This window comes from Daphnia pulex, chromosome 11 (assembly GCF_021134715.1).
Source record: "Daphnia pulex isolate KAP4 chromosome 11, ASM2113471v1".
Lineage (NCBI taxonomy): Eukaryota > Metazoa > Arthropoda > Branchiopoda > Diplostraca > Daphniidae > Daphnia > Daphnia pulex.
Window position 1 is genome coordinate 4,299,014 of NC_060027.1, and position 12,672 is coordinate 4,311,685.

Genomic DNA, 12,672 nt, shown 5'->3' on the forward strand with positions numbered 1-12,672 from the left:
AACCACTTGATGAATTTTGTGTTGCATTTCCAGCAACCTCGGAACAGCTCAGATATTGTACTTGCAGTCCGAGGACTTAGACACACGTCCGACTGATTTCTTGCAGGAAACGCCAGGTACGTTTAACTATAGCTGTCGAACATTTGTTTAATTTCCTCGTCAAAGTGTGCATTTGATTTCTTATCTCATTCCAGTTGGTTTCTGCGAATCGCCCCGTCAAGGTTTTGTGGTTCCATCACCCGTTGCATCAAATGGGGGGGGGGGGAAAGAATTTGAAGAAAAATGAAGATGCACACGCTGCCACCGGATCGTCGGCCATCGACTATTTTGCCAGAACAGTTTAAGCTTTGTGTGAGCATCTTTTTTAAATTGACAAATTCATCGCATTTTTTTACACGGCTCATGACAAGTTTAACAGTACCGATTAACCATCGATACACGCGTGTTTCATGTCTGGTGATGATCCGCTGAAATTTTTAAAACCTTTTCTTTTTATATTAGTAGAAGGGGACGAGTGGGTGTATGGGATAAGGCGTCATTTAGGAGTAGGTGCAGTGGTGCACCTGGAGACCAGGGTTCGAACCCCCTGGCGAGCTATTGTTGGTTGGTGATACACTCGCTATGGCGCCACTGTGGCGTCACATGGACCCCGTGACTTGCTGCTGGAGAGGGAACTCGGGAGGGTTGGCTGGGGGACGGTTTTCGTCGATATTGGGATCGGTCCAATATTCCTCAGTCGGCGCAAAAGGCAAATGAAATGTGGAATAATGGGAAATTGGCGCTGTATATCTGGCAGAGCAAAGGGCCCTTATTTGCGCAGTCATTGGGTTAATTGCCTTGTTTCCGTCGTGTTGAATTGGGAATGTGTTGCATACAAGTGGGTGCTGGCTCTGTACGACTAGTCGAATAATCTCAGTGATCATATGCGCGTTGCTTCCGCACGAATCCAACAATGTTGTCCTTGTCATACACCGCCCGGTGTATCATGTGGGCAACAACTTGTGAAATGCGTGTATGTGAGGGATTATTTGTGCTAGTTTCAGATCCGTATATCCAGCCTAGAGCCGGGCAGTTGCGACCCCGGCCCCATCCACTATCATTGTTAAAATTGTTATGTCAATTATAGAATATTTGGTATCAACAAGTAGTACACACACACAGCGGCGGATGTGCTCCCTCTCCTTGCTATTTAGTGGTCATATTTAAACTTTTTCTGTTCCTTTTCTGATTTTAAAATAATTGTATTTCATTTTTAATTTATATCAATTTAAATTTTATTTTTCCGCCTTCTAAATATAGCTCTAAATATGAGCTCTAAATATACCTGATTCCCCCAATCTCCATTCCTAACGAATTGTCTAATTTGACTAGTAACAACATTGTATCGATATTTAGTTCTCCGTCGATTTGATAATCGATTAATAATTGGTAAACATTGAAATTTCGTCTGCTCTTTCAACAAGCGAATAAGGACTAAGAAGCAGAAGCAACAACGTCATCAAGCTGTCTTTGTCATTTCACCCGATTTGTGAGCGAGATGCAACATCTGTGAGACTGTGACAGCTAAATGGTAATATCCTCTTTGCGATAATATGTGCAATGCGCCAGGATCTATAGCTGTTCGAGTGGGTGTCAGAAACTCAGAATGGACCTTAATTTTGAGATCATTGGCGTTTATATAAAGGGAAATGAACCACTTGTTAAAAAAGCCATCACATTCATTCTATCTGAATTGCTTTTCCCATTTTATTTCTAAACCATAGAACAGGAGGAGAAACAAAGCACCAGAAGACATTTTAGTAAGTTGTTCCCTTGAATAAACTTAAATTGTGATTTAATGATTTTACAAAATCTTTCTCTTCTCAGCTGAATTAAGTTCCTCTCAATGAGTTTGACTCCCCTGGAAGTCAGATCAATCCTGCCAAGCAAAATGGAGCCCGAGGAGGTTGATTCGACTCCACACAATTCTGGTAACTGAATAAGTAAGACAAAAGTTGCCTCTGCAGAGGCAATAGTAGAAATCAAATTCACTGAACGTGAACATCATCAAATAGGTGTCAGGTGAATGGATAGTAATTGGTAGCCTCAAGCCCACTCAACATTTTAATTTCGCAATGTTATTGCCCGTTTCGTCTTCTAGAAGATCAAGACAATTTCGATACAGACACTGGTAACATTCGTCTCTGTTGGACATTTTTCATTTTTTATTAATTTTACTTATTGAACTTATCTCTCAGATGTGATGGCCGAGTCTACCACAACGGCATTGAACCGTTGGCATCAGTCGAGTCCCATTCGTTCACCCTGGGACGTAGAGCAGCGATTGAGGTAAACGAACGAAACATTCATCGCTTCATTAGGAATCCAGCAGTTTTTTACCTGATAATTCATCTAACAGACTATTGTGGCGAGAGTATTTGTCTCTGGTGGTTAGCATGCAGCTAAATAAAATGGGTGACGGCGGCGGAAACCGCTCTCAACAGCCAGGAGCGCCGGATTGCGGAGGCGATAACAACCATCGAGAACTCTTTATCGTCTCTGGCTCTCGACCATTGTGGAAACTGGAATGTGTCACCAGTTTATTTTCCCGCTAAAATCATGGAAGATGGATTATTTGAAAATGTCCATTAGAAAAAAACTAAGAAACCGCTGGCAAATACCGATCCGGCGAACAGTGCTCCAGTGCTCCTCTTTCCCGTTGCCAGGCAACAATTTTTTCCACGCTGCTCGTCTACTGAAAAGGAGAATGCGTTGAATAGTAAATTGATGTGCGGATGAAGACGATTTCGTGCTAGTCTGGGATGCAATAGATTTATCTAACCGAGTAAGTCGTAATTCCATTAATACTTTAGACAGAGCAATAGATACCTGGTCGGTTCTCGGCCGTGTTGGCTTCCCTATCCCGGTTTCAGGGTAAACGTGGTCCGATTTGGAAAAATTGATGAGCGCCTCTAGTGAGTGTGTCAGGTACTACGTGAAGCCAGCCAATCAGGAAGGGTCTATGAAAAACTCATTGACCAATCACAGCTTACTTTTCTACAAGAAGTGAACAAAATAAAAAGGTAGAAGTATCCAACTGTCAAACCTCTAGGTCTTTTCTAAGTGTCCCAACATTCTTACATTTTATTGTTTGGTTGTGTAAATTGTTTATTCTTTGTAAGTGTCCAAACATTCTTACATTTTATTGTTTGGTTGTGTAAATTGTTTATTGTTCCGTTGACATAATACACTACTTCTTGTTTTGAAAATGTACACTTTTCACATTATAATTTTCATTTGGTAGTCGATCCATCGAAATGCAAAAAATCGTTTGTTTAATTTGATCAAAATACCATGTCCAATTCTTTGGTACCATTGATGAAGTTACTAGTGACTGAAATGTCACAAAATTAGACTTGAAATTAGTAGAGCTTGCTTCCATAGAAGGTGATGTAACTGTCGAATCATCAATGACAACAGCAACATTTTCGTTCATTACATCAGGAAGTGGATCAAAAATTGCTTCTTCAGCAGCCTGGTGAGTGTCCATTGATTCTTGAATAGTAGAGGTAGCTTCCATAGAAGGTGATGCAACTGTCGTATCTTCCATGACAACAGCAAGATTTTCCTTGATTGAATCTGGAAGTGGATCAAAAATTGCTTCTTCAGCAGCCTGGGGAATGTTGATTGATTCTTTAATAATTTCCATGGAGGGTGCTATCAGATAAAATTTAAAGCAATTGCTCTTATAAATAAAATGTAACGAGAACTATTATCAATACCTGTACTGTCAAATTTTTTTCTCTTAGACGTAGTAGGTATTTTGTCTACTTTTGGTCGTTTCCTTACTGATGCATTGCTAGCATTTGTTTCCACTACAATACATATTTAAGAATTGCGTTATTTGATATTAAACAAAATAAACATATTTAAAAATACCATTAAGGTTATTTCTCCATTTGAAACCATCAACATTTTGCATTGCTTGTCGACTAGGTGTATCTAAAATGAAAATGGTTCAGTTTCTGTGCTTTACAGATTATACAGGAAATGTAATATCAATACCATTTATCAGAAAATGTTTGGGAATTGCTCCAGCATTACGATTCCTACGTTTGAAAGGATGGAACACGTTCAAAATTTAAATCCCTGATTTGAAGTCACTTTCGTCAAAATGACGGGAGCAAATACGTGAGGTGCTCGTCAAATAACTACATGGAATTAGTTCTCGCCATTTAGATAATGAAGTTTTAGGAATTGCAAACAGGGTAACCTCGTTTTCTTTTTGATTTCCTTTGAAATATGTTGATTTACAACCAGGAACAGCACACCTGCCAACCATTTTTACAGAAATTATGGTTAGGCTTCATTCACGTAATACACGATAATGGCCGCCGTATTCACATATTACACAAAAATGGCCGCCGAAAGTATTATTTGAAAGTCAACGTCTTATCACTAGATGGCGCTGTTTCATTTTTACCACTTCACAACTTCTGACAAGCTCCGCCCTAAAATGTCTGAAAATCGGGGATACGTTTACCCTAAAACCGGGATAGGGAAGCCAACACGGCCGAGAACCGACCAGGTATCTATTGCTCTGCTTTAGAAAAAAAGGCTATTTATTGTGAGATAAGAGCGATGTTTGATATTTCCGAAGAACAGATCCAGTTTCAATCTCAAATGGCTCTTTTTCGTAGAATATCCTCGGCCAAATTTTCATTTATAACCTGCTAAAATTGTTTTATTTTACCGATTTTGCATTCGCCTTTCGCCCTTTGGTCGCAATTTTTATGATCTCGCAACGGTGCCCCTTCCCCTCCGTAGAGCCTTTCAAAATGGCGACGACGTTACAAATTGTGATTGACGTGTCGCCTGTCGCCGTTCTCAACATATTTTTGGATTTTTCGTTTTTTTCCGCGAGGTAATAACTGACGATGGCGCAAATTTTTTCCCTTCTGGCCTAGGCTTAAACCAAAAGAATTAGTCAAATTACTATTTGTCGCAATGTGATTGCTGTATTTTAATAGCAAATTTCCATGAACAAACTATTTGGGGACTGTTTTTAAGGACCTTCAAAAATAACTTCACTATCGAAGTAGCTTTGATATACTTGCATTTTTCCTTTGATTTTCTTAAACACTACTGATGTTGTATCAGAAACTCGAAGAGACTTGAAGCTTGGATGTGCACCAACAGTGATTAACGATAGGAATTTGTTATTATCTGTCTATGATTTGTTGTAAACATCCTCGTAAAATTTGTTGAGCTGTGCTGTTTTTGTTTTTAGATCAACAGTTTTTTTTACTAAGTATAGTTATTTAATCTCTGTTATGATAGAAGACTACTAGAAATTGAAGTACACCATTAACAGTTTTTTTGTTTCTAGATGGAGTGGATTTGGAGAAAGATCTGTATTTACATGTTTTAAGTACTGTTGCAATGTGTGACAGATGGTTTTTAAGATAGACCATAAATTAATAGCAGCTTCATATATTGTTGTCCTTTCAGTATTTTTGCTGACTCCAAAAAACCAAATTAAACAATGGGTATTACGACTTGGATACTCATGATTCTTAAATTGTGATTCTGTGTTTACAGGTAATCCAGCACAAATTCAACATGCTTCAAGTGCAATTATTAAAAAATCTTTGAATGCTTGCCATTACTTAGATTTGTTAAAAAGGATTTGGATGTGGATTCCTCTGTTTAGTAGAAACATCAACTTTTGTTGTGAGGTATACCAACATTTTTTAACAAATAACATTTTGATGAGCTTGACTACTTTTGAAAATGATAATAGGCTTGGTGTATCATCTAGGTATGAAGCTACTGTGTGCTCACTTTTCTCCGAGTTCAGCAACCTTTACATCAATGATCACAACTGGATATTCAATTGGTACACTAGTTTATTTGCTAATCAATGTTTGTTACATTTCATAAAGGAAAACTTGTACATTTTTAGTTATTTCAACAGGGCATTATTGCGTAATAATACTTTGAGTGTATTACTAATGTCGACTTGAAGCAGAACCGTCAACAAAATTTGAACCATCGTCATCTCGCTCTTAAAACGTCCTCGCCCAGAGCTCCAGTATCTTGTGGTGTGCAGCTACATCCAGCTGCGACGTTGGTGGAGATGATCTTTTCAGGTAGACCGGTCGCCGGATTCCTAATGAAAACCTGTAAGGTCGTCATCAGCTGTTTGCAACTGCGTCCTGTCCCGCAATTTTCATTTTTGCAGGTTCCTGAGCAAACGATTTCGTCGATGGCGACCACAACATTTCCCAGTGGATGATCGTTTTCTACGGTTTTGTTTTCCACTTTGAAAGGACAAACCGTTTGGGAATGTCGTCCGAGTTCCTGCAGTTCTTCCACGATGGAAACCATGCGATACTGGACCACGTTGTCTTCTTCTTCAGGCTGTCCAAGTTGACCGGAACTAATTGCGGCAGTGCTTGGTAGGACTGACCAGGCAATGAGCTGCGGAGACGCAAAAGGTAACTAAAAGCAAGATTGTTTTCATCGTCATGTCAATGATTGAAAGTTCTGGGACTAATTCAGAGCAGTAACTATGAGCCGAGTTCAAAGTAGTTGTGATGGATTCTATTCTCGAATCGACCGTCTTTATATGAGAATTAAAGACGACAAATGGAAAAGGTTCAAGGATGTTGATCTCCGCATTTATTTAGCACAATTTAGTAATTGCAGGACGTTTCTACAAATTATTCTTTTACGTTCGATGATGCCCATCTCAATTTTCCATCAGTTTTATGACGCGCGTTGCGTCATTTTACGTCCCCCAAACATTGTTTGCCGTCTCGACAGGATTTCCAGGAGTTCTGCACGTGAAAATTTCCGTTATTATTGTCAACCGCGTAACATTAAACTTTTGGGGTTTCGGAAGGAAGTTAACCATCGAGTGCGCTCGTAGGGGAAAACGCGGAATCCATGACGGATGTTGGAAAAGTCGTTACCATTCGGATGATATTGCTACGCGGTAAAATCGGTTTCCTCATGCAGCGGAATGAACCCATTTCGCCATTCACCCAGTTGATTTCATTCGTTGCTCCACTCTGTTTTTTATTGTACAAGAGTTAAGTAACTGTGTTTAACCTTGACTGAAAAACGTGTTCTCGGGGAAGAACGCGTTATTGTTTTGACGGAAATAGGAGTAGTTATATTGTGTTCAGTTTTCACGATTGCTATTGGAAATCCGTCATTTTGTGTTTCCTGTTTGCGTCGATTCGAAACCCAGCAGCCACTATAGTGTGAGGTATTCGTAGTTCTGAAGAACCTTTATTATATCCTTAATCGAAACGGTGTGTCATACTATGTCGTGTCATGTCATGTCATGTATGTCATGTCATACGAGTCAGTGCTATGTCATGTTTTTTCAATCAAGATTAAGTGTTTGCTATTTAGTGTCGAGAAGAAGCTGGATCCTCTCGAGATTGTCAGTTTTGACTCTTCTACTTAGCTGTACACTGGACTGTGAGGGAATAACACACCTGGGCGATTCGAGTTTTCAATGGCATCTGAAAAATGCCATTTTAATTACTACTCGTTCGTCTGGGTGTTTGACCTGCATGAGTGCTGCGGTTGTCTTGATACTGTACAAAGCCGTGATGCAGTCTCAGCCAGCATCGAATATTTTTCGAAACGAAAGCGTAAATACCATGATCCAGGAGTATTTAAATAACGCCATGTAGCCTAATATAGGATGCGGGCGATATAACCGCCTACACTCACCTGAATAGGGTATTCAGGGGGAGGCGGACCGCTTAACAATAATCAAATGTACATAAGACGATACAAATATAACAGTCTTTATTCATTAAATAAAGGAGGAGGAACCAATAAAATTTCCCCAGGGCTAATTAGTATTTCAGTCGGATCACGCAATATTTGTTTGGGCATAATTGCGTTTGTATAGGAAATTTGAAACCTACACTGTTTTAAAAAAACTTGTCAACTATTTCGGGGTTAAACGCCCTTTCAAAACATCAGGGGAATTAAATTCATCACCAATAACAAGCCCAATTTTGCATATGAAAAAAAGTAGTTTCGCAATGAGAATGCGTGAGAACGCTCAATATCCGTAGGCCTAATTTCTCGCAGGCCTTATTTTTGTTTAAAATAATGCTGAAACATAGCTGCCAGTACGGGGCTATAGCTACCGGCAGCGAGAACATGATGTAACGGGTAAACATTTTCAATCGCTGATGGGTGGTCACCATCACCGAAGCCGCCTGAAAGAGTTCCGTCTGCTGATAAGCCATGATCCGTGACACAACCCCACTGATGGAAATGAAGAAGAATCTGTTGATGTTGATGCAGCAGAGGATTCGTGATACCGAGGCCAAATCAGTGTCAGAGTAGCCTACTCCAGCAGGGCCAGCCGAAATTGCGGATAAGGTTTGACGACGAGGATATTGTGTGGGGATATGACGACACGCCGCTCGCACAAGCCCAGCAGATGGCCGCCGGGGTCCAGGAGTTCGTTGAGTCAATCGAGAACAGAAGAACTGCACAGGTTGACGTTGTCCACCAGCAGCAGAAGCCAATGGACTGTGACGCAAGGCCTGGACCAACAAGCTGATGTCCACTCATCATTCAAAACGGCCTTCGATGCTGCTGATTCCGGCGACACGGTTTCACTGCTGGAAAACCTTATTAGCGAGCTTATTAGCCAGCTTTTGGTGTGTTAATTGGTGTTGCTAGACGTCCGTCGCAGCAGTTCTTCGTTGTCACTCAAGAGCTGCAGTAGGCTAGTTATCCCAGCAACTGAACAACTCTTTCAAGATGCTGATGATGTGCTTCTTCGACCGTATAGTGCGAACACATTCCTGCGAGTCCAGTGTAAAACCTTGTGTAAATTTCCCGCGACTCGAGGAGTGTATAACGACTGACGGATTCTTCGCATTTGATTTTGCAAGTCGATGGCGGACAGTTCGTCGGATAATTCCGTCGACTTCGACGGCCAAAATTCCTCCAGAGTGCGAGCCTCAATCAATAGTGAAGTAAACTTGTGTTAATGATCCGAGTCCCAATCTCTCAAACTGATGACCGGACGGACCGGACCGGGCCGATGCAATGATGGGTGCAGCAGGGCAAGAAGCTAAGCGAGAATGTTTGAGAATAGAAGAAAAGAAAAGGAATTATTGCTTGGAAGAGAAAGAAGAAAAGAAATTATAACCTTTTGAATTTCTATCCTCGGATGCGACGTGCTAGCTGAATATCCTTTTGGGCATGATGATGGTGAGACACGACTAGCATAAACGGCACACAGATTGGTGTCTTCAAATAGGCCCACCAAAAAAGGCTTCGACTTACTACATTAAACATCGTCCAATTGAATCGTTTCGAATCGTTTATTGCAAGTTTACTAGTACTTGCTTAACCGCACACGACACGCCTATAATTTTTCTGTTTTTCAGACGAGCCTAAATCAGACTGGTTCAGTTATTGAAGCAATTAAAATTAGTTATTATTAGTTTTTTAAATTAGCATCGGTTTGCGTTTTTGACGATTCATGAATCCGTTGAAATAGTCTCGAGTCAAATAGAATTGGCAGTTTTAGTGCGACTAGGGCGGGCTAACGAAGAGTTGCTCCTCCTTCTTTCTTCCTCCATGGATAGCAGACGAAAATAGCTTTACAAACAGCACAAACAGCATGAGTGCCATGTGCAACTGACAGTAAAAGAAACCAAATAGATTGTAATTATTAGTTTATTACACATTTTCGCTGGTCTTGTTTCAAAAGAAAATGAGTGGTGAAGTGATGTCAAGGAAAAGAGCTGCACGGATTGAGCGACGTAAATCCCGAGTTGCAGCAATTTTCAAAGTCGACGAAAAGCCAGAGGTAATTGTGAGGCATACAGATATCGTGTTGCAGCCTTGCAGGTATGCTTTATTGTGATTGTCGTTCGTTTCCAGGAAATAACGAGTGCACAGAAAGAAGAACAAGGAGATGAGCCACCAGAGAAGCAGTTGCAGTTGAGTCAGTTGAGTGACGAAGAATACAAAGCACTTAGGACGAAACTCAGGGAAAGAAACAGATTGACACAGGTAATCATTTATTTTTTATTTAAAGTTAGTTTCTTGAGTCAAAACTTTTATCAAATTCAGTTTTCTTAGTATACCCCTGTATTTAGACTCGTTCAATTGGGCCTCACTGCCAGTTTGAATGTCCCCAAGGCTTCTCGCATTCCTGTTCTTGTGACTGATGTGCAAACCCTTTTCTTGTATACTATTATTGGGGATTCCCGCTATGACCACTATAAGTAAGTAAAGTAATTGAATCTGAACTGTAATGACATTAATCTGTGAAATCTGTTTGAAAAATTGTCAGGTGGTGCAGTCTTAACAAATGGAATAACCTGACACAAACACTGATTTTGATTGTTGAAGATGTATCAGTGGATGAGTTAGAAAACAATACTGATGTTTTCTCAGAGACTCTGAAAATTTTTGAAGATGTAGTAGAAATGAGTAATCCAGCAAGTGATGGCTTTAGTCTTGATCTTGCCTTAGCCTATGTACCACTCAGTTATGCAATGAAGAGAAGAGTAATGGAAGGTGAGTTAAAGTAGGTAATTTTTGCCCAACATCTAATGATCTAGGATCTCTATTGAATTTCCAGGCTATCCTTCCTTGCAAGCTGCCTGTAAGGATGGGTACATATATGGAGTTACTGACTCACCAGTTCAAGAAAATACTGATAAATTATCTGCTGAAAGCCATTCATCAGAGATTCCAACTATAAATTCAGAACAAATTGTTTCAGGATTGAAAGAAAAAACAACAGAGGTGCGTTGAAATTATACTTCCAAGTGATAATAAATCTAAATTTGTTTTCTTCACAGGCAAAAACCGAAAGAGATGGAGAAAAAACAAGTAGGAACTGCTTGTCGAATAACACCGAAGAGGGAAATGTAGTGACGGGTGATGTGATGAGTGAGGAAAAAAGGCAGTGCAACGAATCAGATCTGATAAAAACTGATGTAGCCTCAAGAGTACAGGAGCAGGCTAATTTGAACGAAGTAACGTCTTCAAACGGCGGTACATGTTTAGATATCATTACCCAGGAAGACAAAAGCAAATGTAGTCGACTTGAGTTGTTGTTAAACGCCTCTCAACTTATCTCCGAACTGTATCCTTTGCCTGGCAACGAAGAGTGTTGCAATTTTGTTTTCACTCAGAATAAATACGATCCTGTCACTGATCAGTCGCCCATGTTTTCGATAGACTGCGAATGGTGCATTTGTGTTGATGGTAAATATTTTTTATTCAATATTAGAGTGATCATGCCCTCCTTCCCTACGTTTGTATCGCATACATCATTAGAATTTTCTTGTTTCTAACTATAGGATCATATGGTTTGGCTCGCGTGGCTGTTGTTGATGAAAACCTGAAAACTTTATATCACACTTACGTCAAACCAGATTTGGCGATTGCGGATTACCTTACGAGATATTCAGGAATTACCGAAGAGTTACTCCTGGATGTTAAGAAGACCCCTTCTGATGTTCAGCAGGATTTACGAAATTTGTTACCTTCTGACGCCATTCTTGTTGGCCAATCTCTACAGTCTGATTTGAAAGCCTTAAAAGTATGGTGTTGTTATTCAACTAAAAAAAGCTTATTTTTCTTCGTTAATTTGAGAAATATTGTTATGGAACTAAATTCTTGTTATTGACAGATGTTTCATCCGTACATCATCGACACTTCCGTGATTTTCAATATGACCGGCACGCGTTCCTTCAAAAGCAAACTCAAAGTGTTGGCGGCTTCATTCTGTGGCCGTCGCATTCAGGATTCTTCAGATGGTCATGACCCGACAGAAGATGCAATTGCTGCAATGGAGCTAGTACAAAAGAAGATGAAAATGGGAACAGAATTTGGAGATGTTATTCTAATTAGGGATTCCTTTCCTCATTCGTCAGCGGAGGTTCGTTTAATTTCACACCGTATAACACAGTGTACACACTTGCGTCAGTTGCGTGGATAATTTGATTCGCGTGTTCTATTTACAGGGAAATAACCAGGATAATCTCATTCATATGAAGCTCTTTACTTTCATTCAAAGTCACAACAAGAGTGCAACGTTAATCACCACACACCCTTCTGTAGAAAAGTCTTATCGCCCAGGATTACTTAAACTCAATTCGGCTGTTGTCAAGAGAAAAAAAGATGAAGAATCATTGGCAGAGCCTGTTCAAATGCTCGCTGCTAGTGATTTAAATGAAGCCGTAACAGTAACATCACGTTCACGTTTCAACAACAACTTCACCCTTGTTCATACTTCTTTGGAAAAAGGAGAGCTGGACCGCAAAGCGAAATTGAAAGAGCTAGACAAAGCCATTGCGGAAATATACCATGGAGTTTCTGTGAATGGAATGATGATTGTAATATTTGGGGGGAAAACTAATCCTGTGCAGAACGGAGCTTGTCTTGTGCGTGTAAATAACAGATCTCGACCATTGTGAATTACAATGCATTTGAATTTGAATGTTTATTTTATTGTTTTTTCCTATTTCTGCTTTCATGCTATTTCAATTTGAAGGTAAACACAACTTTAATTGCTTACCTTACATTTGGAAAACGACCAGCAAATTCAGACCCTACCCGCCCTACCCGCTTCTCGCTCAGTTTTTTTGTGTGTGGCTGTGTGCTTGGCAACGTTGTTGC

The 12,672-nt window shown here is 40.1% G+C and overlaps 2 protein-coding genes across 5 annotated transcripts; one reads left to right on the forward strand and one right to left on the reverse strand.

Annotated features, from left to right (window-relative positions):
- The first annotated feature begins 1,460 nt into the window (after nucleotides 1–1,460).
- LOC124207562 lies at nucleotides 1,461–12,493 on the forward strand. 3 transcript variants are annotated; one of them, XM_046605099.1, is made up of 18 exons: nucleotides 1,461–1,570; nucleotides 1,764–1,799; nucleotides 1,867–2,170; nucleotides 2,238–2,328; nucleotides 2,399–2,824; nucleotides 4,807–4,903; nucleotides 5,369–5,717; nucleotides 5,783–5,878; nucleotides 5,945–6,164; nucleotides 6,224–9,844; nucleotides 9,919–10,050; nucleotides 10,120–10,265; nucleotides 10,334–10,560; nucleotides 10,625–10,791; nucleotides 10,848–11,256; nucleotides 11,352–11,593; nucleotides 11,684–11,932; nucleotides 12,018–12,493. In XM_046605099.1, the coding sequence occupies exons 10-18, from the start codon at nucleotides 9,749–9,751 to the stop codon at nucleotides 12,468–12,470; spliced, it is 2,121 nt and encodes a 706-aa protein (XP_046461055.1). In that variant the 5' UTR covers nucleotides 1,461–1,570; nucleotides 1,764–1,799; nucleotides 1,867–2,170; nucleotides 2,238–2,328; nucleotides 2,399–2,824; nucleotides 4,807–4,903; nucleotides 5,369–5,717; nucleotides 5,783–5,878; nucleotides 5,945–6,164; nucleotides 6,224–9,748; the 3' UTR covers nucleotides 12,471–12,493. The 3 variants fall into 3 exon arrangements, with proteins under 3 accessions (XP_046461055.1, XP_046461057.1, XP_046461054.1); XM_046605101.1 differs by having other exon boundaries at nucleotides 5,581–5,717; nucleotides 5,801–5,878; nucleotides 5,945–6,131; XM_046605098.1 differs by lacking the exons at nucleotides 1,461–1,570; nucleotides 1,764–1,799; nucleotides 1,867–2,170; ... (4 more) ...; nucleotides 5,783–5,878; nucleotides 5,945–6,164 and having other exon boundaries at nucleotides 9,648–9,844; nucleotides 9,913–10,050.
- Nucleotides 3,188–4,398, reverse strand: LOC124207564. Of its 2 annotated transcripts, XM_046605105.1 has the most exons (5): nucleotides 4,253–4,392; nucleotides 4,045–4,190; nucleotides 3,919–3,981; nucleotides 3,762–3,854; nucleotides 3,188–3,696 (listed from the first exon to the last, which is right to left on the reverse strand). In XM_046605105.1, the coding sequence occupies exons 3-5, from the start codon at nucleotides 3,959–3,961 to the stop codon at nucleotides 3,230–3,232; spliced, it is 603 nt and encodes a 200-aa protein (XP_046461061.1). In that variant the 5' UTR covers nucleotides 3,962–3,981; nucleotides 4,045–4,190; nucleotides 4,253–4,392; the 3' UTR covers nucleotides 3,188–3,229. The 2 variants fall into 2 exon arrangements, with proteins under 2 accessions (XP_046461061.1, XP_046461060.1); XM_046605104.1 differs by having other exon boundaries at nucleotides 4,045–4,398.
- Nucleotides 12,494–12,672: the final 179 nt, after the last annotated feature.

Coding starts and splice junctions, on each gene's coding strand:
- LOC124207564 (XM_046605104.1), bottom strand. CDS start 3,961: ATGCAAAATGTTGATGGTTTCAAATGGAGAAATAACCTTAATG. Junction 3,855..3,918: donor ATGGAGAAATAACCTTAATG/GTATTTTTAAAT, acceptor TATGTATTGTAG/TGGAAACAAATGCTAGCAAT. Junction 3,697..3,761: donor AAAAAAATTTGACAGTACAG/GTATTGATAATA, acceptor TTTATCTGATAG/CACCCTCCATGGAAATTATT.
- LOC124207562 (XM_046605098.1), top strand. CDS start 9,749: ATGAGTGGTGAAGTGATGTCAAGGAAAAGAGCTGCACGGATTGAGCGA. Junction 10,266..10,333: donor TCCCGCTATGACCACTATAA/GTAAGTAAAGTA, acceptor AAAAATTGTCAG/GTGGTGCAGTCTTAACAAAT. Junction 11,257..11,351: donor ATGGTGCATTTGTGTTGATG/GTAAATATTTTT, acceptor TTCTAACTATAG/GATCATATGGTTTGGCTCGC.